Below are 25,790 nucleotides of genomic sequence, written 5' to 3'. Positions count from 1 at the left end.
ACCATTTGCTGAACCTCTGCAAAAGCCCAAATTCAGCAGACACCTTTCACTGGGAAGGCTTTATTCCATGTCAGGTTTAGGAGATGACATGGCAAAGCCCTTGCTACAGCGTGGCACAGAAGTGAAAAGTAACTTCTATGTCCAAATAGGTACAGAAACTGTCAGAGAGAAATACTGGCTGACATGTCACACAATTTTTTTCTCCACTCAATATAGCAGAAAAACACCCAATTAACCTGTATCAGATCATTGTCACAATTAGCATACTATTTTAAGGCAGGATCTTGTGTTCTTGGCAGCTAAAATGCTCAAGGTGAAGCCAGTTCTAAGATAAGCAACTTAATATTCCCCAAACTCCCTTTTTCCTATAAGCATCAAAAGCAGAATTCAGTGATGAAAAGGTAAATGAGTGAAATCAAGAAATAATTCCCTGACCCAATACACAGACAAAAACACTTGGCACAGTAGAGAGTGGGGAATAGCTGTAATTATTATACAGCTGCTAAAGGGAGAAAATTAAGATAATTTAATCAATAATTTACTGCTATGTATTTCTTCTGAACTATCTCGTATCAATCAGCATCAAGGCTTAAGCAGCAAGCTCTGAATATTGGTTTTCCCAATAACTATCACCAAAAACTAATGAAAACCAGTAATAATTATGTCATTAAGATTAGTCAAATACATGAAAATTTAAAAACTGTTAGATCATCTAAACAAATCCAGAATTACTGTCTTGCTTTCAGAAAGCAAGCATCTAAAATTGCACTTAACAAGAGAAGTTTAAAGGCCACATTGAAAATTGCCTGTTTGAGCCATAAACCTTCTGTTCCTTGGTGGACAAAGATTTCTGCTGGCATTAAAAACTGTAATTTGAGCTTCCCTCCTGGCTTTGAAATGAATAACCTCAGCTCTACCCTAACAGATTTCCCAAAAAAAAACCCCACTTTGCTGTGAAATAGTGAATCAGAGCAAACATTAATTGGCATGGATCCCAAATCCAGCCTGAAAAGTCCTGGAATTAGACTGTGCCTCCAACATGGTGTTTAGACAAAAATTGATCTTAAGATGACCAGGATCATATGAAACAATAAAAGAAATATGGCAAAAGAAAGTAAAAAGATGAAATACACCCTTTTTATTTTAAGCATTTCTAAAACCTACATTTATTGTGTGCAGTTTTGGAAATTTTTTCTATTGTGATGATATACTGGATTACAAAGCAAGCTTTACAAAAAGATAGCTATTACATCACAAAAGGTTGTTGGTCTTGTCCCGTACACAACTACCACCTTTTGCTGCCAAAAAGATTTATTTTAGACTGTGTGATACAACCAACCACAGATACTCATCTGTACAAAATGAATTTTGAATATTAGAAGAAACAAAACAATGGGCAGGGTCACCAATTAGAAACACAGAGGAAATTGTTAGTTTTGTTAGATCTAATAAGACATGTATGAAAAGCAGCCTAAGAAGTCACCAAGGCAAAAAACACGTTAGAAAAAGATAATTTGTTTCCAGATACTGTTAAGTATTACTGCCAAACTATTCACTGTTCTGCAGAGTAAACAGCTATTACTGAGTACTCCTTGTTAGTATATGAAAGCAGGAGATAAAAATAATAGAACATAAGGGCTTAAACACCCTAGTTTCATAAACTTCATTTAACAATAAACCTCAAGCCTTAGTTTTGCAAAAAAACTATAAAGGCAAGCTGTACAATAAAGCACAAGAGCAAGAAAATATTCATATAGAAAATTCAAGAGGATATTCAGAACTGTGTTTGGATGAGACTCTTGTGAAAACCCATACTTATTATCCAGGAGATCCCTTTACTTCATGTTGCAAAGGCTTTGAAAGACAAAATAAGGAAGAACAGGCAAGATGTATGGGCAACTCAGTGAAGAAATCACCACAAGAACTGCAGGGACCTAAAGAAAACCCGAACAACTCAAATGAATTGGTAAAAATTGTCTTCCAATTTGCTCTGGAAACAGATGTCTTCATGAAAATCTAAGAAAACAATAGCTTTTGCTTTGGAGTACCAAAACATTCAGTTTTCTTGAAGAAATAATAATTAACCTTTGTAGGAATATTTAGGAAGATAAACAGCTAGGGGTAACATAACCTTATACCAGAACTCACCTGATTCTGACAGAATTCATAGGGGGTTTTTTAGTAAAAACAAACATGAATCTGGTCTCAAACAACCAAACTCTCAGTTCAGTTGAGAGGTACAGATTTGCCCATGGCTAGATCAAACAGCTAACTCTGGTAAAAGTCAGATCCACAGACCCAGGCATCCTGCTCAGAAGCACAGGCTGCTACTTATATTTGATAGCCTGCAAATCTAAAATTTTCACGTCTCTTAGTGAAAAAAGAGCTTACCTCACCCAACTCCTGAGTTTTCTCGTAGTAAAAAAAACAACAGTTACAATTTATGTGCAATAATCAGACAAAAAACTTATTTTCTGTCATCACAGAATTATGACAACTTCTAATTACCTCCACAGAATTATGACAACTTCCAATTACACTTGTATCAACAAAAATGAAAAATTAATAGGTCAGGTTTAAAAAGGTAGATATTGGTAGATACATACATAACTCCTAATGAAGTTTCAAAATGAGATTAAACAAGAGTATAGCTACATAAGAAAAAGCCTTCAAAATCAGATGGAAAAGAGATGTCACAGTACTTAAAATCCTAATGTCTGGCCCAGTCTAGGTTAGCCTGGAGATGTCTGCAAGTCTTTTCAGTTTATTTCTGAATTCCAATTCCTTGTCAACCCAGAAACTGGTCTCAAAAACAGCAGTTTCATTTAGGCTATTTAGAATGTTCTTCCTCTATTGCTTCTACCACATTGTGTGAACAACAGGATTCCCTCTTGATGTATTTCTCAACTCCAAAATAGTTTTATGAAATAAGAAGGTCTAGTAGATTATCAAATTGGGCTACTTTGCAAGTCACGGATTGCTTTTGCCTCTACTTCATCCAGAGGGAACAGTTAAGCACCACAGTTCACATAAACCATTTCTGAAATCTGCTTTTATGCATGAAGGACAAAGCCCAGATCAGGCACTACAGCTTTGCTTCCAAGCACATCTACAAATGAGATTTACAATGTTCCCTGCACATCCTAACAGTCTGTGTGCAGATCTGCATGTACAAATAAGCTTCCTCACGTCTTCCATTCATTTCTGAGCTTGCCTGACACTTGCTAATTCTTGTGCAAAGATAATCACACAATATCAACAGAAAGCCCAAAGTAATAACTTTGTCTTTCAGCGGGGTTTAACTTAGACTCAGCATTATGTTGTCAAGAGTTACGCCTAAAAGCTGAGAAGCAACCTGCCTTCCAACATGATTTAAGAACAGTGTTCTGGAGCTGGAGCAGAACACAGGCTCTGGATTGGCTGCATTTGTCTATTTTTATGCAGAAAATCATGACTACAAATATTACACTGAGACTTGCTAGCAGCAACTGGGACGTATTCAGAAAACACACACACACACTTTCTCTGCCTCTCTCAGCCCATCACCTACAGGCAACCACAAACATCCACAATTTGTCAGTTAAACGAGGAGATTACTCCTAAGCACATCCTAATACTCTCTTTAGTAGAGTGGCGTTTTAGGGAACACTGGAGATGACATGGCAAAGCCCTTGCTACAGCGTGGCACAGAAGTGAAAAGTAACTTCTATGTCCAAATAGGTACAGAAACTGTCAGAGAGAAATACTGGTTGAGATGCCACACAAATTCTTGTCTTCCAGTGCATCAAAAAAGCATAATTCATTCCTTCAATTTCACCCCTTGAATGCTGCAGTCTGAGCTCTTGGAATACCTTAACCAAGAACAGACTGAAGACAACCTGACTCCAGTATTTAACCCAACATACTTACATCTGGCATTTCTGTAGAGCAGAAAAGGGTCCTGGAGCTGGAAATCGAGGTCTTTAGTAATGGGTTCTGTTCGATTTTCCATGCTCAGTCTGTTCATAATTGTGAAACCGTGCCTTGGAGAAGCTGATCTGAAAAGGAACAAGTAGAAATCCTATCAAGTCGAGGAAAAAGGAAATCACAAGGATTCCTTTGTTGTGCAGTGCTCCAAATTCATTATTTATTTATTTCTAAGAGATGCTACAAAAATCTAATTTTGTTGCCAAGGAAATAACAATTGACTCTTGCAGTTTTGCTAATCCTTTTAATTAAGACAAAGCCCTGCATTATGTATGAGAAATAAAGAGACCATCAGCATCACATGATCCAATGCCACCATCCATCCTACAGCTCCTCACAGGACTAGAAAGCAGCAATTATAACAAGTCAGAGCAAGGCAAGTTCTCAGCACTCAGGTGAACAACTGCAGATACTAACCGTCAAAGAGAGAATTTTCTATACCACCTAAAATTTAAGGGTAAAAGTCACCATGTGAGAAACTGAAACAGGTTACCCCAGAGCAGCTGTGAATCCTCCCCCATGCCTGAATAATCCCTGATAAATGATGAACCTAAACCATGCTATGACTCTAAGCCATTATGCTCATTCATGGAGATTACACTTCAAGTCACTTAGATAAAACTGTTAAACCTGTCATGATCCTGACAGGGGACACTCCTTTCAAACCAAGTTTGGTAATAAAGGAAAAGATGATGGCTAAACATTTGGGAAAAGTGCCACCTCCGCTTAAGCTGGGGTGTGGATTTTTTTATGAAACCAAAATACAGGAACCTGTATTACAGGATTGGAGTCAACCAAAAAAATAATCAAAAGGAAATCCTTGACAAGAAGCCTTGTTTGCAAGGGTCAATATTTCACTTCCAACAAACAAACAGTCCACTTCCAATGGTGTTTATCCAGTTGGAAGTCTGACTTTTTGACTTCCTCTATTTCACAAAGATGAGCTGGGTAGTGAGTAAGTCAGCCCAAGTAAAATGGTAACCATCATTTTACATTGTGACTAAGGTAATAAGAAAAAACAAAGGCGGCACCACTGGTCTCCAAACTGTCTGCTGGCAATGTGCTTCATAAATTTGTTTGAAGTTACAGAAAATTAAAGTTAGAACTGATGATGAGGGCAATGCATGCTGTTACTCATAGTTGTTCACAACCTGTTCCATACTGCTGCTAAAGTGCAGCCAGGCAGCAACTTGTGCCCTAAATGGAAACTTCCTCAGGCAACAAAAACAACAGTGAAAGATAAATACCAGAAGGACAAGGTTTCATGTTGCCAGTTCTTGAGCTTTAAAACCAACATACCAGGAAACACTGCTTCTGTTTTCAGCACACAAATCACCACATCCACATAGTGCCAGCACAAGGGGCTGCTGCTTTCCTCTTGTGGTGGTAATTTTACAGCATCTGATCTCCACTTACCTGAGAGCAGCTTAGAAAGACTACTGATGACTACTGCCACCATTGCTGGTACAGGAGAGCTGCAGAGGCTAAAACAGCATTCCCACTTCCCACAGAGCTCACAGGCTCTAGGGCCTCTCTGTCACCTCACACAGTTCTCAGAACCATCTCTTGCTTTCTCAGCTCTCCTACCAGCTCCTCTTTGATACAAAAGCTGGAAAAGTAACTTTCTGCTTTGGTGTTACACCTCAGCAGCTACTGCAAGAGCTGCTGACTCTGTAACTTCCTAATTTTAACAGCAGTCACAGAGAAATTCTGGGCACCAACAAGGTGCCCCTAGCACAGGGCTTCATAACAGAACAAACACATGTGCTAGAACAAATGGTGCAAAAAATGATGCTCTGAAAGCCACAACCAGAGCTGCTGCTAAAAAAAAAGCATGAAAACCATCCAAAATGTTGGATGAAATATGCATGAAAAACAGACACAAGTAGTATGAAAGTTCCCTAATTAGGGGACACAATATTTCAAGATCTCTGCCATTCCCTTCCTTTAAGCAATATAATTATTTCACTTTTTTTTTGTTCAGACAAATTTAAATTGAAAATTCTATTTAAACCATCACAGAAGATTTCTACAGTTTACCCATACTGACATTTAAATCACATTTGGAAGTCTTATGAAAATACAAGGTCTTGTCTCCTTCAGAGGGTTTTCTTTCCCACATTTGCTTCTGGCAGTTTCAGTTTCTTTTCAACCTTGAACAAAGGGGAGCATTTTATTTCATTCAGCCACGCTCCATCCCAGCCAGCTTTTCCATAGCCACAGATTTCACCTGTATATGTCAAAATGTGCTCACCTCGTGTAAACAAACAGCGTTCCCTCCACATCTGTCTTCTCCTGAAGAAAAGGAACATTAAGAGAGTTGAAAACAGGGCAGCGTTTTGGTTACCATCAGTGAGCCCCCTTTTCTCTGTTCTACTAGTACCATCAGTTACACCTCTCTCACCCTAAACAGGAAAAAATTACTAAACCAAATTTCACAGGTTGGTGGTGAGAGGCTGGAGCTAGCACAGGTCACCAAGCAGCTGATCCAGGGTTTGAGGTAAGATATGGAAAGGCTGAAGGCACACCTCCATGGCACTAAACATTGCACTGGGTTAATTCTAGGTTACACCTGAGCACAACACACAGGCAAGAGGCAGAGACAGGAGCTTTCAAAGGGCACCTGCCCTCCGGGGTGTTGTTTGGCACAGAAATGGGGGAAAACAACACAAAAGGCAGATTGGGCAGGTTCTTCAAACACAGGCCCCAAGTCTCACCCTTACAGCAAACCAAGAACCACTTGCCAACAGCCTAAATGTTCCATTACCTCGAGTTTCACCAAGATATTTACATTTGTACATCTTACGACAATGCTTTTAGCACTGGTAACTCCACCATTCATTTGCACACGTTTGGGTCTCATTACAGGTGTTGGAAAGGCAGAGGAGTTAAACCCCAGCCATGGGTTACACCCCAGTCTTCCATGGCCTTGGGCTAAGAAACAGCCCTGGGTTAAACCCCAGCCTTCCACAGCTTTGGGATAAAAACTAGGCCTGGGTTAAACCCCAGTCTTCCATGGCCTTAGGACAAGAAACAGCCCTGAGTTAAACTCCAGCCTCCACAGCCCTGGGTTAAGCCTGATCTTCCATGGCCTCGGGCTAAACCCTAGATTAAACCACAGCCTCCCACGGCCCCAGGCTAAACCCTTTTCTAACACAGCTCTAGGTTAAACTCCAGCCTCCACCACCGCACGTGGCGGAACTCCTCCATCCTGCAGCCTCCCAGAGCTGCATTCCCGGGCACCCCGGAGCTCCTCGGCGTGCCCGGGCCGGCTGTCGGGGGCACACCGGGAGGAGACACCGGCAGGCCCCTCCCGCTCCCCCACCCTCACACCTCGGCGGCGGGCGGGGCGTGCCGCGGCGGGCGGGCGGGGCGGGCACACACGTACCCACTGGCTGGCGCGGTGGCCGAAGGTGTAGAGCGCCACCTGGCTGGCCACGTCCACGATGCCGCTGATGTAGGGGTCGTGCTGCCGCAGCGCCGCCAGGCTGATGTCCAGCCCCCGGCCCAGCGCCGCCGCCATCTTGCGCCCGTCGCGCAGCCCCCACCAATCCACCGCCGAGCCGCGCCGCCCCGCGAGCAGCCGCCGCAATCGAGCGCCGAGCGGCGGCCGCTCGGGATGGCGGGCGGTGGCGAGGGGCGGGCCGGGGACAGCAGGGACGGAGACGTGGCGTCGCTTGGTGTGCCCACAGCAGCGCAGGGACGTGCCATCCCACACACGACTCCTGGCCTCGTGGCTCCAGCTCCTCCCTGTCCTCCTGGCAGTGCTGTGGTGCTCCTGCTGCGGATGGAAGCCTCCATCCCTTAGGAGGGGACATGCGGGAGCTGCGCCTGGTTTGTCCAGCTTTAGGTCTCTGTAGGAAAGAGAAATCTAAGAGGGATCTCACCCATACATGTAAATATCGCCAAGGCAGGTGCCAAGGGGAAAGTGCCAGGCTTCCTGTGCCCAGCGACAGGACGTACAAACTAAAGCCCGAGGAGTTCCACCTTAGCATGTAGAACTTCACACTGAGGATGGCAGGGCACTGAACAGCAGCCCAGGGTGGCCGTGGGGTCTCTCTGGAGACATTCCAAGCCCATCTGGAGCCGTTCCTGTACCACCTGCTCCAGGTGGTCCTGCCTGGGCGGGGGTCGGACGGGATGATCCCCAGAGGTCCCTTCCGAACCGGGCAGCTCTGAGTCTGTGTGTGATCTGGTGTCCCTGCGGAGAGCGGGACCGAGCGCGTCCAGGCCCTGTGTCAGCGAGCTCGGGATCCATGAGGGGCTCGGGGGTCCCTGAGGGGCTCAGGGATCCATGAGGGGTCAGGGATCCGTGAGGGGCTCTGCTATCCATGAGATGCTCAGGGATCCATGAGGGGCTCGGGCATCCACGAGGGGCTCAGAAATCCGTGAGTGGCTCGGGGATCTGTGAGGGGCTCGGGGATCTGTGAGAGGTCAGGGACCCATGAGGGGCTCGGGGATCCGTGAGGGGCTCGGGGGTCCGTGAGGGGCTCGGGGGTCCGTGAGGGGCTCAGGGATCCATGAGGGGTCGGGGATCCATGAGGGGCTCAGAAATCCATGAGGGGCTCAGGGATCTGTGAGGGGCTCGGGGATCCGTGAGAGGCTTGGGTGTCCATGGAGGGCTCAGGGATCCATGAGGGGCTCGGGTGTCCATGGGGGGCTCAGGGATCCATGAGGGGCTCGGGTGTCCATGGGGGGCTCGGGGATCCGTGAGGAGCTCAGGGATCCGTGAGGGACTCGGGGGTCCGTGAGGGGCTCGGGGGTCCGTGAGGGACTCGGGGGTCCGTGAGGGGCTCGGGGGTCCGTGAGGGGCTCCGCCCGGTGGCTCCAGCCCCCCGGGCCAGGGAGAGCAGCCGGCTGGCATCGCTGAGCACAGCCAGCTCGTGTTTGCTGGCGCACCCTCACCCACCCCTGCACCCAGCTGAAGGGAGCGGCATTGCAAACTAAACCACCGCACAGCCCTCGCGTGCATAAATATACACACAAACACATTCATATATATATATATATATATACACACTCTGGTATGTGTGTCAAGCAGTTGAAACCTAAACAAGCATGCTCTAATATGGAGTTATACAAACACGAGCAACAGATGGACAAGACCAAGGATTCAGTTGCCACCTTTTCCCATCAGACACACATGCACATGTTTATTACTAATCTGTTGGTACCGACAGTTTACAGCAAATACATGAGCTTTATGAGGCATGCAGATAAGCTCAGTACATACTTCCATGGAAAAGCTTTGCTTAACCCTCCTGCCTGAACACTCTGCAATAGCAAATTCTTTTTACTTCATCACCTCAGACTGATGTAGCCATTCTGGAGACAGTCACCACCTTCCCTGTACAGAAGCAGGAGGGTGATATATTTACTTCCAGAGAACAGGATGCCCTGGAAGAACCAAGGTGGCGGTAGTGGATGCTGTCTTAATTGTTTGCAATTTTACTGACACAACATTTTTGAAAGGACAGTAGCTGGACAGAGGGGATGAGGTCTGCTGTTGTGTTTTCTTCCCTTCTTCTCGCTCCAGGCCAGATGGAGCCGGTGGGATAGAGCGAGCAGTAGAGTCCTTCCAAGAGCACATGGGCAAGTCTAGGTAAAAGACTCTCATTGTGTGAAGTGAGGATAGGAGAGAATTGAGAGACAGCAAGCTGGGAATTCATAGAATTAAACGTACAGACAGTGAAGTCTCTTGAGTGGAGTTAGGAGTGGCCATGTTGTCAAAAAGGACAGAAAGAAAGGCTGATTTTTGGGACTTAGAAGAGTTTTATTGTATCTCAGAAGGTCATCAAAAATTGCATCACCAAGAATAAGGACCTACAGCTTTCTCTGCAAGCATCTATTAGGAGAGGAAACATCTGAACATACTCTGGTTATGATCTGTCTCACTCTCATTTCCTCCTTGTCTAAAGCCACCTTGTTTCATTTGGGGCTGTGATGAAATACAGCTTTAGAGTTTAGAATTCTGTGGTTTTTTTGTGATGCTTGTGGTAGGAAAATGGCTCTAAGCAGTTGCACTGCAAAGCTCTGGCTGACCTACAGATCCTGTAACAGCAAGGAAGACACATGGGCTCATGGTGGACAAGGAAAAATGCTGTCCTTGGTCTGGACATGACCCAGAGTAGAGAGGAAAAAAAAAAAAAAAAGTAGTAAGTAGGAAAGATAAGTCAGCTTTTGCTTAAATAATTAAAACATGAGTATTAGTTTCTTTTTGTTGATTAAATAGTTATCAATTCACAGTTTCCAGGCACCCTTAAGCAGATTCCTCCTCATGTGCTGGGGGCTTCTTTTTACCATCATCTTCAATTCTTTGGCAATTCTCCTGCTTACACAAAGTCCAAACTTGTCAGCAAGGCTTAGAAGTGTGAAACTGTTGGAGTCTCACTCCTTGACTTTTCCTTTACAGATGCTTTTCCTGCCTCTAACCATAATACTTGAAAAAAAAGATGCCCTGCTTTTTTGCTTTTTTTTTTTCCCCTTTCAAATCTCTTGAAGTTGACTCTCAGATATTTTGGCTGTGTGTTTTGTTTGTCATTGCTTTTTACCACCTCCCTCCCAGGTCCCTGTGCCCCTTTCTCACACAGCTGGACAGGCAGTTCGCTAACAATGTGTTTTGAATCAGTGAACCTGTTAGGTTTCTGATCAGGCCTTTTTATATTTTCTCTTACACTCTGAGCTACCTTCAGTGGGTTCCAGCTGTTTTCCTGCATAAGTGGAATATAATTGCTCCTTCCATTTAGCCTGAAGTAAATATATTTAATAAAGCCATTAGTTCTGCCCTGCTTTATGGGATCACTTGATAGCAGACTAAAAATTTTCCAATGAAATAAGACTATGTTAAGAAGAGAAACACTGTGAATTCTCTAAAAACTTAATAATATTTTAGCAAAAATGTCACAGCTTAAAAACATTGATTGCTTAAACTATGGTTCTTTTTCTTACAGTCAGTAATCCAGTAGTTCATGACAACTGCAAAATTGAGTCTGAGTGATTTTGCTGTAACTTTGTTTATGAAACAAAGTAATTTTCTAGCTTTCAAAATGTCATAATTTCATGAAGTATATAATTAGGATGTAACTTTTTTGTCTTCTACCTACCTGGATACTGTTCTGTTTAAAAACAGAAACCACATCTTACTTTTGATATGGCAAGAAAAGCATTTTGTGTAGGTAATAGTCAGGCTGATTTAAGGCAAAATCCATGCAGCATGACATTTTGAAGGTCTCCTTTAATAACAAATGTAGAGATGGTCATGCCAAACCTTTTCACGAGGGTTTTTCAAGCAGTATTAAACCTTCGCATTCAAGGATCTGTGTCACTTTTAAAGATTCAGGCATGCTTCCTCCAGCAAATTATTGGTGCTGAGCATGTGATTTTCTGTGGATTTATCTGGGGGCACTGCTGAGCATGTGCAAGCCCTGCAGTCCCAGGCATTCAGTCCTGCCCTTCTGGCACCTTGGTTCTGGCCCGGCACAGGTGTGTGCGTGGCCTCAGTGTGAACCAGACAGATGGGGGAAATGAACTGTGTGAGAAACAAGTGTTCACAGCCCTGCTGAGCTCACAGCCTCCCCTGGCTGCCTGCCTACCTGCCCACACTTGCTCCTTCCTCTGAGCTGCACCTTTTCTGATAAACAGCAGAAATCACTTGAGCCAATGTAGTGCTGAGCACCTTCTTTGCCTCAGTTCCTCTTCTCCAGCCCCTTTGAAGCTGTTATTGCATGGTAGTTGCCTTTTCCTTTTTATTCCTTCCCAAAGGCTGCCACAGTTTTCTTGTCACCCTGACTGGTGGCACCACTTCTGCCCCTGCTAGAGGAGAGAGTGCTGAAGCAGCACTCCTAAGTTCCTCTTACTCATCCAGGGCCACTTAAATGCATTTGTGTGATGCCTTCCAGCATGCTGCTTTCCTGGGAGCAGCAGGTTGCTCTGGTGGAGCCAGGATGATCCAGTAAGGCTTGATTACCCATGCTCCACATATTCCTGGGCATGTGCCTTCAGTGCTGCAGCATGGTAACTCTCCCTCTTTGGCAACCAATGCCCTGTGCTTTGTGCTGGAGTCTGGCTGCATCCCTTCCCAGGCACAACTGAAATATGTGGGGTTTTCAGCCCCTCTCCCCCCTTTGGCAACCAGTGCCCTGTGCTTTGTGCTGGAGTCTGGCTGCATCCCTCCCCAGGCACAAATAACTTGAAATATGTGCTCTTTTCAGCCCACATTTATTAAAGCTCTCAGTAACTTTGCACTGGAACACTTTCCTCGTGCTCGAAAGTTGAAATTTTCAGTTGTGTTCTGAGACTGGTTTTAACTCCAGCCTTAACGGTTAAACAATTTTAGTCTTTTTGTTAGTAATTTATTACTTGCTGAAGGTTCCTTCCTGAGGATAGGATCAGACTATTAGGGTTTCATCTGTTGCTGTTATTAAAATTTCTCTGCACTAAAACTAAACCTGCTGCTTTCATTCCAATTCTAAACAGCTCCCCTCCTGCCCCCAGATAAACCCCGGCACATTAGGTTCTTAGCAGGCACGTGCTTGTCTGCAGTGTGGCTCTCTGATGAAGTTCTGATGAAGTTTATGAGACTGCTTGGAGATTTTCTGCAGTGTTTGTCCACATAGGAATGGGATAGTGTTCTTCAGCATTGTTGGATTTGGAATTCTGATATTACACATACTGTGTATGAAATAATTAACTATAATTTACTGTGATTTTGAGGGTTGCATTTTTCCTGTGTGTAAGAGCCTAGGTTTTTACCAAATGACTTTTTTTTTCTTGGACTGACTTACTGTCATAATCACTTTGCACAACTATAACCCTTTACTACTTCTTTTGCTATGTATTTATTTGGAAGGTACTGAGCTTTACCTTTTTATAGGCCCAGTTTCTGCCAGTGGCTTAGCTTGGGGAGAGCTAGAGGGAAGCTACCTACTATCATTAGTAGAGCTACATTTTTTCCTTTCTGACTTCCTATGTACATATTATAATTGTGAATAATTCTTTTTTATTTACCTTCAGTCAGAGGACATAATCTGAGCCACAAAAACAAATTTAACACAAGAGAAAGGCTTATTTCAGGAGAAGGGAGAGTCTATACCAATATAATTACATTGAATTCTAGTGTCATTCAGGAAAATAAAAAAAAAATCTTCCTTGTGAACATTTAATCAATAAATCTTTTATCAGTGTTAGATTTTCAATGCTTTAAGTGACTATATGTTTTCACTGTCTTATCTTTAGATAAGCAGAATTGCGAATATTATAAACTTAAAGAAGGTGTGTGGAATATTTTGTGTGTGGAATATTTTTGCTGGTTGTGTTGCCTTTATCACCAAAATTTGCCTGACTTCTGTAGCTATATATTTGTGAATATGATTTTGGCAGATCTCTAAATAAAATTCTAGATTTCATCCTCCAGTCTCTCTCTAATGCAGATAATATTCCAAACATATATTGTTGATTTCCCTGCTAGAGCAAAGAAAAAATACTGTCAAAACTTAAAGAAGGCTTTTTCCTTTTTCTTTATTTATTTAATGCAGAATTCACTAACTGCAGTAACATTTCTCATAAGGTTTAACTTTGCAAATTCCTTTACTTCCACCCCCATGCTACTTTAATTAAAGTTAAAATTTAACACTAGATTTTATCCTGAGAAGGCAACCATTTGGAGCCAGTTTGTGGGATTTTGTTTCTGTGATTTTGTTACCACAACTGTCTGTGCTAAAGTTCAATAAGATATTATTGATAGCCATTACTTATTGCTGTCTTGATAAACTGACATAAACTGTTTGGAGCCATCAGTTTCATTCTTTGCCCAGTTGATTGGCTAGACAAGCCACCAAAATATTGAAGAGGATCAGGCAGTCCTGCTGATCCCATAGGTTAATAAGGTACAGTAGCAATTATATCTCCCCTAACATAATGCCTTTTCAATCACATCTCCCTGGTAATCACCATTTAATTTGGCAGAATCAAACACCTGTTGCTCTAAAAGAAGTATTTTCCAGCCAGTTACAGAGAAGATGCCCCCGTTTAATTAATTCTTAGTATGGAAACTTTCATTAGATAATTACACCGAGTCAGGACCTTATTTTTATGCCTCACCTGGCAGAGCAGCTCTTGCCCTGTGAAGGGAATGGGGTCATCACAGAGCCACTGCTGCTGCTGCTGCAGAGAAATCCACAGTGCTGGGGAGCTGTGCCTGTGCTGCCAAAATAGCTTTTTGTGAGTTCTGAACATTCCCATCAGCTTTTGTTTGAGCTCATTGAGGAAGTAGAAAGTCTGAATAACTTTATGCTTTTAGCTGTTACAGTGTTACTTTATTAAGAGAATTTACATTATTTTCTTCTCAACTGGCAGAAGTATCCTCTTGGGTTTTGTTGGCGTGTTTGTTTTTTTAAATGAAGAATGTTGGTGTTTGCTAAAGACCGATACAGCATTTCATAGCTTTAGATATAAGTGAATGAAGAGTGTTGCAGCAATACTGAATTTCAGAGAGCAGGTAAGTATAAGGAAGGATCCATAAAGTTAATAAAATCAAGCAAATAAAATGACATTTCTGTCTTAAATATTCCCCCAATGCTTTTGTATTTTTGATAGCTGCCTATGGATATAGCTGTGGGGAAATTCTTGTGCTACTAATGGCTATTTCAGCTCTGCTTCTCCAGGTGGGCAGAGCTGCTGCAGGCTTTCACAAATATACCTTCTGTAATTACAATTAGATTTAAAAGCTATTTTAAATGTCTTTTAAGGTAAGATCACCTAACCTTTAATAGCATGATTTTGGCACAACACCTTAAGTGATCATTTTTATTTGTTACTGGCTTTATTTCACTAGAAAATATGAAGAAAATATTTGTTTTATAGTAAGCTTCCTTTCAAACTGAAAATAGGCTTTTTTTACCCTTTTGTTATGCAGCATGTTGCAATAAGGATCCACAATTACCTCTATGTTTCAAATGCAATTACTTGCAGCTTCCAGAAGTGTAAAAATATTTCATTTTTATTTAAAACCTGTATTTTGGGCTTTGTGTTGCTTTGGGATTGTGATAATGAGAAGAAAGGCCTGTGTAGAAAAAGGAGTTCAAATTTGTGTAACTGAACCAGAAAACAAAACTTGGTAGCATTTGAAGTGTTGCCCTTGGAAACAATAAATGCAGTCTATATGCAGTGTATCCCTGGTTTTTTGAAGGGTTGGATTTAGGCAAAGGCACCTTCCATCAGGCAGCCAATACAAGATTTAAGCAGTTTTGAATGAGATTTTGAAGTGGAAACCAAAGGTATTAGCACCACAAACCTCCAGTGAGTGTCTGAGTCTAGGTTTATTACAGTTGTGTGAATTTGTTTCCCTCAGTGGATTCTGAGAGCTGTGAAGGCTTTTGGCTGTCCTTCTCTTACAATCTGATTTTGTCATTTTCTACTGATGCTGTGCTGCTTCTTCTGTCAGATTAAATTTACAGGCATATTACCTCGCCTGACAGAAACATGAACTGCATGGATTTTTCAAAGGAAAGCTTCCATAAGGAGTAACAGGACAGGGTTTCTTTATTTTCCCCCCTCTTACTTTTCATGCTGGTTTGCCCAAATCTGTTAATTTTATTATCATCCTAAATTCATTTTATATTATTGAGCTGAGCTTGCTTTGTTATCTACAATGAAATTGCTGTGTCATTGAAGCACCAGTAAACCTACCAAGACTGTGTAAAACTAAATCAGGTTCATTTTTGTTGGGGGTTCTTGTTATTTACTTTTGACTTGCTACTCAGCTTTAAGGAAAGATCCTTCTGCATCTGTTTTACGTGGCTTCTGAGGGAGTTCTGTTATTAAAAGGTCAGCTGATAACAGCATTTAATGGTGCTTTCAGAATTGCAGGATTCAGGTTGAATGGGGAATCTGAAGGTGTTGTTCAACATGATCATAAAGGGGAGGCAAGGATTGGAAGAAAACTCCTGAGAGTGTTGTGTCATTGTTGGTGCAATACAGCAACATCCAGACTGGGCAGGTGGGATGCACAAATCACAGCTGGTGTCACGAGGGGACAGAAGGACCAGGAAGCTTGGGATGGACTACAGGAGGCAGGGCTGAGGTGGAACAAGGCGTGATTGGGAAGGCAGGATTGGTATGCAAGCAAAACTGAAGGAGGTTTGCCACCAGAATGGGATACCTGCTAGGAACAAAATTAATTGGAGAGGACAGACTTGTGTGGGTCTGGAGGAAGGAAAATTGAGGTAGATAATGCAGCTGGAAATAGAGTACCAGGAGTGTTTTGATGGAAGGGAATGCTGAGGGTTGGCTAAATAATGTGCTGTCATTACCAAGAACTGTCCTTCTGCCATGACCATTTTTTAGGTCACTTTAATTGCTGGTTGTGATGTGACCTAGTTGGAAATGGCTGCTACTACAGAACAGAACCTATGGAGAGTCTCCCCTCATGCAGCACTGAGCAATTGGAAAGTACATGCAGCATCACATAGATTTTCTGTCTTTGTCTCTGAGGGGTTTCTGAGGGATACAGACCAGCAGACATTTTCTCTCAAGCAAGAAAATATATAGACTTAACAATTGCAGGAGAAGTTGATTGACCATCAAGAAAAATGTTGTAATGATTGAGGAAGCATTTATGAAATGATAAAGCCTGCTAGAAAGCATCTCTGTTTTCCCTACTACTTGGCAACAGTTGCCACAAGACATAGAAGCCCTTTGTACAGTTCCAAGAGATGATGTGGTCTAACATTTTCAAATGTCTAAGTATCATTAACTCCAGCTGACAAATAGCAGTTCCATTTTATCCTAAAAGTCGTACTTATCATAGAAGTATGTCCATAGAGACAGTGGTTTGAAATGTGGTTTAGGATATAGAGGGAGTTTTCAAAAATTATATAAACCAAGCTGTTTTGTCTGAGCTTTGGGTAGTAAATTTGTGATTGTATACAAAAAACCCACAGGCCCAAAATAAGAGACAAAGTTATTTTACATTTTACTTATCACTAAAAATTTCAAGCAATGAAATGATGTAAAGCTTCTCTGAAGTTTGATTTCCTCTTATCTGCGTTAACTCCATCAGTGATTACTCCATTTTCATTCAGTGTAAGTGAATAAGATTGCCTGACTTATGGGTTTTTCCTTTCGCATGACAAATCCATCTTGCTATACTAGGAGAGAATGATAACCACATTAGTTTTGTAGCTGCATTGATTCTGAGCTGTCCTGTGGTACTGAGGAATGTTATCTTTGTTCTGTGAATGAGAATCCTGTACTTCAACTGCTATAGTAACAAGAAAAAGATCCCAAATTTGCTTTTTCTGTAAAAGTGTTTCTTAACAGATCTTTGACTTAAACTAAAGTAGTAGCAATGGGAATGGAGATTCCACAGCATTTCTGGGCAACCTATTCCAGTGTTTTATTACCTTCATAATAAAAAAAAAAATTTCTTTGTGTCTAATTGGAATTTCCTCCTTTATGACTTGTCTGCTGCCTGTCATCCTTTTGCTACATACCTCTGATAAGTGACAGGCACCAGCTGCTCAGTACCCTCTTCTTGAACACCTGAAGACAGCAAAAAGGTCTATCACCTCTTCTTCAAGCTTAGCAAGCCCAGTTGTGTCAGCCTGTGCCCATTCAGTGCATGCCTCAGCCCCCTAATTCTCTTAGAGGCTCTGGACTTGCTCTTATTGCAGTGTCTTGTACTGAGCAGCCAAAAAACTAGGTGGGGCATTCCATTCATGGGCTCTCAGAATGACTCCCTTGTGACCTGCTGGCAACATTTTTGGTGAGTGGGTCCAGGATGTGGTTGGCCTCCTTCACAGCCAAGGCATGCTACTTGCTGGTGTTTAGCTTTATGTCTACCAGGACACCTGGCTCTCTTTTGCAAAGCTGCTTCCCAGCCTCTACTGATGCATGGGATTATTCAATCCCAGGTGCAGGGTTTGGCATTTGTGATTTGTGGCAGTCCAGGGAAATTTTAATCTTTCTTCCATATCTAATCTACACTTCTGCAACTGAGCTATGAAGTTGTATGGGAAACTGTCAGAGGCCTTGCTAGAATCAAAGTAAATATCACCCACCTATCCTCCCCTTGTCCACAGAGCCAGTGATCTTGCCATAGAATAGTCAGGTGTGTGTGGCATTCTGTGCCTTTGGTAATTGCAAGCTTTTTATCCTTTGTCTGCTTGGATATGGCTTCTAAGATCATTTACTCCATGATCTTTCTGAAGTTAAGTTGACTGCCCTACAGGAGGAGCTCCCTGGCTTCTCCTTCTTGGAGATGGCTATGGTGTTTGTCTTGCTGTTCATCAAAAGCCTCCCCTGACAGTCACAGCCTTTCAAAAATGAGAGGACAATTTTACAGTGACATTGGCTACCTTTCTCCACACCTTCAAATGCAGCTCGTTTTGTTCCAAGGATCTGGGTATGTCCCACCAGCTTATGTGCACCACTCCCCAGAGACTGACCTGGGGCTTGGGGACTCTGAAGGCCCAAAGACAAACCTTACCAGGAACTAAACCCCTCCCCCCCAAAACCCCCAAACAACCCCTCCCCTCACCAAAACCAAAAGTAAAAAACAGAAAAAGATGTAAGGCAAACCAGTCATTGAGTACCTGAGCTTTATCTATGTCCTTTTTCACTGCTTTTCCTGCCAGACTGAGCAATGGAGCCATATCCTTCCCAGCCTTCCCTTTGCTGCCAATGTACTTACAGAAGCCCTTCTGCCCATTAATTTCTCAATTTTTCCAGCTACATCTGAGCTTTGGCACTGGCCTTCCATCTTCATGTTCTTGATCTGGGATGGGAGTTCCCTGTTCATCTGTGCTGGCTTCCTGCCACTCTGGCTTCCCTCCTGCCTGGCAGACTGAGGTGTTCCTTTGCACTCAAAAGAGGGTCCATGAGGACCAGCCACATGTCCTGGGTCACTTAGCCCTGCAGGGCAGCGTTCTGTGGGACCCCCCACAGCCCATTCCTAAACAATCTGAAATACGGTCTGAATTCCAAAGTTGTGAATCCATTCTTTTTCTTGCTCAGTTTTTTTCCAGGATGTTGAACTGCAGAATGCTGTGTTTGCTGCAGCCTTGTTGCCCTTGACCTTCACATCTTCTAGCCACTCATCCCTTTTTTATGAATACCAGGCTGACTGCCTCTCCTAGTCATCTTTTTGATAATCCACATCAAGAAATAGTCATCAACATATTAACATGATTATTCATGGGAAGGAATTGATTTCATGAAGTGTCTAGTTCAAAATTCCTAACTAAAGAAGTTTGAATAAGTTTCTCAAACTACTGGGTAATTATCCAAACAGAACCGTTTAAAGCTCTTCCACTCCTAGTATTAATAGGACCCACAATATTCCCATGCTGACTATGAGAGGAAAAATCAATATCAGCAAACGTACATTCATATTGATTTATCTTCCCTTTTGGTTTTCTAATTTAGTAAAGGCTACTAATGCAACATTACATAAAGATTCTCAGGAGAGTAAAAAGGCTAATAGGAGCAGGTATTTCTGTTTGTTCTGGGGAAGTGAACTGACTGTACTGTTGAGAGTCAATTGCTGCCCAGTCTCTGATACATGGACTTCTGAGCTGTGTTATCAGAGAGCATTATTCCAGGGAAAGGGATTAGAAGGAGGCACCAAGATGACTTTTTGGAATGCAGGCCCAGCACACTGTTAGGATTTTTGAATGTCCTCATGCACATGTACAGAGCAGTTAGTAACCTTTGTTAAATTAGGTTAGAAAAGGGTTTTCAGATCACATCCAATTCTTATGCATATATTTGAATTTAATGCATTATTTCATGTATTGTATGATAAAAAAATGAATGCCTTATGAAAATAATAGGTTTGTTTCAGTGAATCATTCTAAACAAAGCAAAGGGAAGCAAATGAAGGGAGGAAATGTTTTCTATGATTTGAAAACAGAAGTTTATGACTGTCCAGGGCAGCAGAAAGCTGTCATATGGGAAAATGAGTCAGCTAGATGCCTATATGTTACATCCTCAGAGATTAAATAGGGATGTGATATAGTACAAGCTATTGCATGTTTCAACTGGTATAAAGCTTCATTAAAAAAACTTTCAATTAAAAACATACTCCTTGTAATATTACAAACATGAAAGTGCAACAGGTTATAAAATGGGGAAGAGAATTTTCAGTGCTCTTACTGTGCACCATCAGTAGGCACAGGTTCATGACTGGAAGTTCTCCACATGGTTGGGTTTTTTTTTCCCTCTCCTTTTTGAGGATACAGCATTCATGAGGACACTGTCAAAAAGTGGGACATTTCCTTATCCTACCAAAGGACAAGGAAAACAACAGATTACTGAAAAATAAGACAGAATAATTAGGTCATTGAAAGTCTGGGCTCATTGAGGTATTTAGTGTCCCAGAAGAACGGCTGATAATGTGCAGCTGAAAAATCACAGTTTGAGGATGATTGCAAAAGTTGAGTTCTGTCTTCCAAGGCCCAAATTCCTAACTTTTTTTCAACTTTTTTTGAATTTGGCATCAAGGTATTTTGTTAGAGAAGTAAGTGCAAGAACAGCCTTTGTCCCACTCTGATGGAGAATTAATTTTCCTTAGTAACCTTCATGGAACCATCAACAAGTTTTTCTTATGAATGAGGATTCCAGCTTTTGGAGTCATTTGGAGTACCAAATGACAGGGTGTCTGTCTCCAAATGGCCATGGCATCATAGTTTGCAAAACTATGTCCAGCCTGCTTTTTTCTATTGCTCATCAGCAAAGACTCTGACTCCTGCTGGGAGTGTTTCACTGTAGAGATATGCCTTTTTTCCAGGGGAAGGGGTTTCAGTGTAAATCCAACCTCTTTACACAGTCTTTGAATTGCAAAAGTAGAGAAGAGAAATAAATATCACAGAAGTAAGGTATTCCAGGGTTCTGTCTGGAAGTAGTAATTGAACATAATGTAAATATTATAATTCCATGGAAACAGAGTGATGGTGTTACCCACAGAGGCTTAATTCTTGTATCATTCACACAGTCTTTTGGATATCAATTTCTTGGTATGCACCTCCTGAAAGACACACTTTCAGCCACCCCCAAATTTGAATCCACAAAATGGTTTTACTGCACAGTTTATTAGAACAGCTGAAACATTTCAATTCATATTCCTTATTTTTCCATTTGGAAAACAGGAGAAACTGATAATAAGTGTAGGTGATCATACTCTTATGTCAGCCCTGAGGAGGAAACAGAGGCTACACCTGCTGGAGAGTGTTAGAGATCCAGGGGTGAAGTCCCAGTTAGTTTTAGGTTCAGTGCCTCTTGTGTTCTGGAGTGGTTCTGGCCCTATAGCTCCATACTGAGCATATGGAAGTCACAATTCTTTTATGGAACTTTAACTCAGCAAGATTCAAATCATGTACATGACAGAAGGCCTTGAAATCTGGGCAACATTGCTTGTCAGATTGCAAGTCCTGGCTCTGAAGCATTTATTACTCATTTTCATTGGGAATTTCTAGTGTGTGAAATTTTGAATATTGTAGGATAAAGCATTTCTTTTAAAAATGTTTTTTTTTTTTTTTTCCTCCAGAAACTTGCAGAATAAATTCAACCTCCACCCTGAGAAATTTAAATCCAAACAGTTAAAACTTTGTTATCGAAAACTGAAAAGAATATCTTGTAGTAGTGTTGCCTTGTACTTATGTTGTGCTAAAGAGGGGTTATTTTTAAATGAAAATCAAATGACAGAGTACCATTTAGTAACACTGTAGTTCATGCAGCTTTTCAGTTCTTTCATTACAAGGTCTCAAACAACTTCACAAATACCTCAGTGAGAGGCAGAAATACTATATTCATCTTATTTTAAAATAAAAATAGGGTGGGAAAGGCTGCATTTGGTCAGTGTGAATGAGTGGAGAAGCAATACATGTTTGAGGTTAGAGATGAAATAATTTACCAAGTCCTTCCTGGTAACCCTTTGAAACTGCAGATTTAGGGAATCCTTTTTGTTTAGTAGTTCCATTTTTGTTTAGGATGCCAGAGGTCAGTATGGCCCTGTGACTTCAGTAACTTTTAGGTCTCTTACTGTTTGTACAGTCACAAAAAACTTGCTTAGTGGCAATAATTTATGTATTTTTTTACCCTCCATATTCCCAGGTAATGCCTGGGCATGTCCTGCCCAGGTGTCTGGTAAGTGAATAAAGTAGTTTAGATATTTACTTTCATCATTTTGGTCTGGCTAGGGCAAAACCTGTGATATCTGGTCTAGAAAAATGCTTATCAAGGCAAAGATTAACTTGGAAATAATTACGGATAGTTTCTAATAGAGGACTCTCTTGGTGCCCATGCTTTAAAGAGAGTCTGTTGACTTTAAGTTAAATGGACACACAGGAAAAAACTTTTCAAGAGGAAAATTTTTAGTGTGTTTTATCTCTTGGCCTGTAGCTTTTAGAAATATTTTTTTTAAATCCATACTGATACTGTTTGTTTATATTTTGCTTTGGATTCTTGTTGCAATGACCAGTGTCATTCTGCATTTACTATCATTTTTACCTTCTGCTTCTAATGCACTGGCCAGTAGTCTATCTTATGTAGCTTGGTGAGGTTATTACCCTCTTTACATTCACAAGTTTGCCCATTTAAATGAAATATTTCTGAAGATACCTAATATATCATGTATGGACAATTTTCTGCAGGCAAAAAATAATGAGAATTATTATTTCAGAAATATTTCCAGTATTTAGCAAGTTTGCCAGTCAAAATATTGACAGTGCTGTATGTAAGTGATGTCGTTTCTCTCATGTAGAATTTAGCAAGGACATGTCAAGTGTGTGTTCCTTTTTCTGTAAGATTCAATAATAAATTACTTTGCACTTACAAATCTACTCTTCGTGCCCTTAACTGGGAGCACACCAGCTTCCATGAAGCCATAGGAAGGAAAAGAAGGGAAGATGTGAGTACAAACATCCTTACTAACTCTGTGTATGTCGCCATTGAGGCAGGATGAGAATGAGAAGACTGACCAGAAGGTTGTTGAGAGTAAAACTCCGATTTATTCAAAATACACCGCTTTTTTATACAGAGCTTCGTGAGTACCAACTCTGTTGGTTCTGAAGAGAAAACAACTTACATTATTGGTGCAAAGTGCTTGACACACAGTGATAGAACTTAACTATAAACCGTGTGAAAAACAAGAGAGATAAAGAATTATTTATATTCTTCTTCAGCTCTTTCCCAGGCTTCTGCCTGGCTAGAAACTCTCATTTTTCTCTTTGACTGAATCTGAGTCCCACATGTGTATGGGAAGTAAAGAGTGGAGGACGTGACAGTTTGGCTTAATCAAGATGTATCTTGAAACCAAAGAAACTGAAGAATTTGTTTCTCTCTCTTTCTGGTACGTTAAATCTGATCTGAACCCAGAAAGCTAAGGAGGGATAAGAATTAAAAACCACAAGGAAAATATGCAGAAGATGCTATGAATCAATACCTTAAACAGCATAAAGTATGGAAGAAACAAAAATAAAATATGTTGCATGTTTTTTTCTTCTTTTTTGAGCAGGGGAGAAGAGTGGGGTGGGTTGGGAAGTTGGGACAGCTGGTAAATTTTTTATTAAATATAGTGTATTTTAGGGTGTACTCTGGCTTATCCTTTGGAACTCAATGACAGCAAGTGTCCAATAACAAAGGTTTTGAGTATTTCAGAGGTCATTAATCTTTCTCTGAGGATTCAGTAGTCATTGTCAATCAGGTATTCAGGATGACAGAACTCTTTTCCTGGATATTTTGTTATTATGGGAGTCAATTATTCAGGAGCATCTTCTTTATGTACCACTTGTAGTAAGTTCCACCTCTGCCAGGCTGACATTTGTAGGTCTCAGATTCAGTCAAATAAAAACCGGAAAATTTCTAACCAGGCAGAAGCCTGAGAAAGTGCTGAGAAGGAATGTAAATAAGTTCTTTCTCTCTCTTGTTGTTCACATTGTTTATAGTTAGGTTTTGCTACTGTATGTCATTCACTGCACACCAATAGGTGGAATGTTTTCACCTCAGGAACAATGGAGTTGGTCTGCATGAAGCTCTGCATAAAAGAGCAATGTATTGTGAAATAAATCAGAGTTATACTCTCAGCCTTCTGAACAAAGTCTATTCATTCCCATCCTGCCTCAACAGCGTCAGACATTTTACCCATTGAGTTCATGGTGGCCACGGGGTTTTACCCTGCACTTCATGGGGGAGCCCATGGCTCAGGTCACTTGGTGAGTGTATTCCCTGTTCAGGGCTGAAGGGAGGTTATGTAGAGAGGGCAGTGCAGTGTGCTTTTGGTTTTTTTTGATATTCTGTGGTACACACAGCTGCAGGTAAGTGGTACCTTGATCCCTCTTGGGATCACTTTTTGCATTCAGAAGAAATAAAGTGGTGGAAAACAGCTTCATTCCCACCCTGCTGCATGTGTGTTTTCTGGTGGGAGAGGGTAATTCAGCTGGCGATGTCTTCATGATGTACACTGTAGTTTTTTGGGTCTAGCTCTGCCAAATGTGTAGATGGTAGCAGGCCAAATGCGGCCTTTTAAGTTATGTCTACAAAGAGCTTAATTTGATCCTGGCATTAGTTCTGGTTGCTTAAAGCCACTAAGCAACATTTTTTCCTTTCTTTTAACCCTACACAAAGGAGCCTGCTGCTAGTGTTGCAAAATAATTGAGCTAGAGCCTATTGCAATCAAAAGATGATTAGCTTCTTGTGTTAGTGTGTGTTCTGATGTGAACCAGTCTATTATGTCTGTTTTGTGTTCCCAGGGATGCACTATTTTTATGTGGAACTTGCAAAAGCAGACACAGTTCACTGATGTTTGTTAGTGACCTTCTCTTGTCCTCTGAATTACGGACAGTCTGCTTTGAACATAGGGGAATACTACTAGCAGTCATTAAGTGGATGTTAGGGTTTTTTGTAGTTGTTTAACCTCTCCAAGGCCCTGCTGCAATTCTAGATGTAAAAAAAAAAAAAAAAAAAAAAAAAAAAAAAAAAAAAAAAAAAGAGAAACTGAATTATGGGTGTTTAAAGCAGAATATTTATAGAAGCAGTTTTTTAATTTAAAAATAGCATTTGTGCCTGAGAAGATCAGATGTATCACTTCAGTATGAAAAGCCAAACCAGATTTTAGTTCATATTGTTAATAGAAATTGCATGAAATTTGATAATGTAATTTAGCTGAAAATATTTTCTTGCAGTCTAGGTTTTGGAGTGGCTTTTGTGCTACAAAATATTATAAAGAAAACTATTCTTTAAAATTTCTGTATTCTTTATAGTTATAGAATGCAAAGAATGCAAAGTTGAATTACTGTTTATTAAAGAAGAGAATATACCAAATATCAGAACACAAGCCATAGAGATGAGACCCCTCAAATTAAAACAAAGCAAATGGTATTAGAAAAATAATTTTGCTTACTAGGGGAAGATAGATGGGGATTCCATCACCAAAAAAGTAAAATATATTAAGATGGAAGGGTGTTCTAGAAGTAGATTGCAATTAAAAACTGGATTATTTAGGATCAAAAGTTACCTTGATTGCCTGTGAGGGGAACTTATGTGCACTTGAAAATCCATCTTTATTAAAAATGAAAAGCAACAGTCTGTGAAATTATTAAGTTCTTATTGATCTAAGGTCACTATTTAGGTTGATTAACATTTTACCTGAATGAATGTCAATCCTGTAGGATGTGGCCCAAGGGATTTGAAGGTGGTGGTAATTGTTAATGCTCCAATATCAAGATTGTATCCAAATTTGGGTTGTTTGGAAATGTTTCCTTATTTAAGAAATCCTACACTGATGGGATTGAAAGAGTAAAGAATATCCTAAATTTCTCATCTGAAGCGCA

The 25,790-nt window shown here is 41.2% G+C and overlaps 2 protein-coding genes across 36 annotated transcripts in view; one reads left to right on the top strand and one right to left on the bottom strand.

Moving 5' to 3' along the window:
• The window catches only part of DCP1B (decapping mRNA 1B), a 40,716-nt gene extending 33,161 nt beyond the window's left edge, over positions 1–7,555 (bottom strand). Inside the window, exons 1-3 of one of the 2 annotated variants that reach the window (XM_004174289.6) lie at positions 7,355–7,555; positions 6,221–6,261; positions 3,910–4,037 (exon numbers count right to left, since the gene is read on the bottom strand). In XM_004174289.6, coding sequence (XP_004174337.5) covers positions 3,910–4,037; positions 6,221–6,261; positions 7,355–7,489 — 304 coding nt within the window. In that variant the 5' untranslated portion in view covers positions 7,490–7,555. Of the gene's footprint in view, positions 1–3,909; positions 4,038–6,220; positions 6,262–7,354 lie in introns of those variants that run through there. The other variant, XM_030263920.4, reaches the window with a different exon arrangement.
• The window catches only part of CACNA1C (calcium voltage-gated channel subunit alpha1 C), a 452,642-nt gene that overhangs the window by 5,897 nt on the left and 420,955 nt on the right, over positions 1–25,790 (top strand). The gene's annotated exons all lie outside the window — the stretch shown is intronic.

Source organism: Taeniopygia guttata, chromosome 1A (assembly GCF_048771995.1).
Source record: "Taeniopygia guttata chromosome 1A, bTaeGut7.mat, whole genome shotgun sequence".
In the NCBI taxonomy this organism is placed as follows: domain Eukaryota; kingdom Metazoa; phylum Chordata; class Aves; order Passeriformes; family Estrildidae; genus Taeniopygia; species Taeniopygia guttata.
Note: the sequence above shows the minus strand (reverse complement) of the source record. Positions and strands in the feature narration are given on the sequence as shown.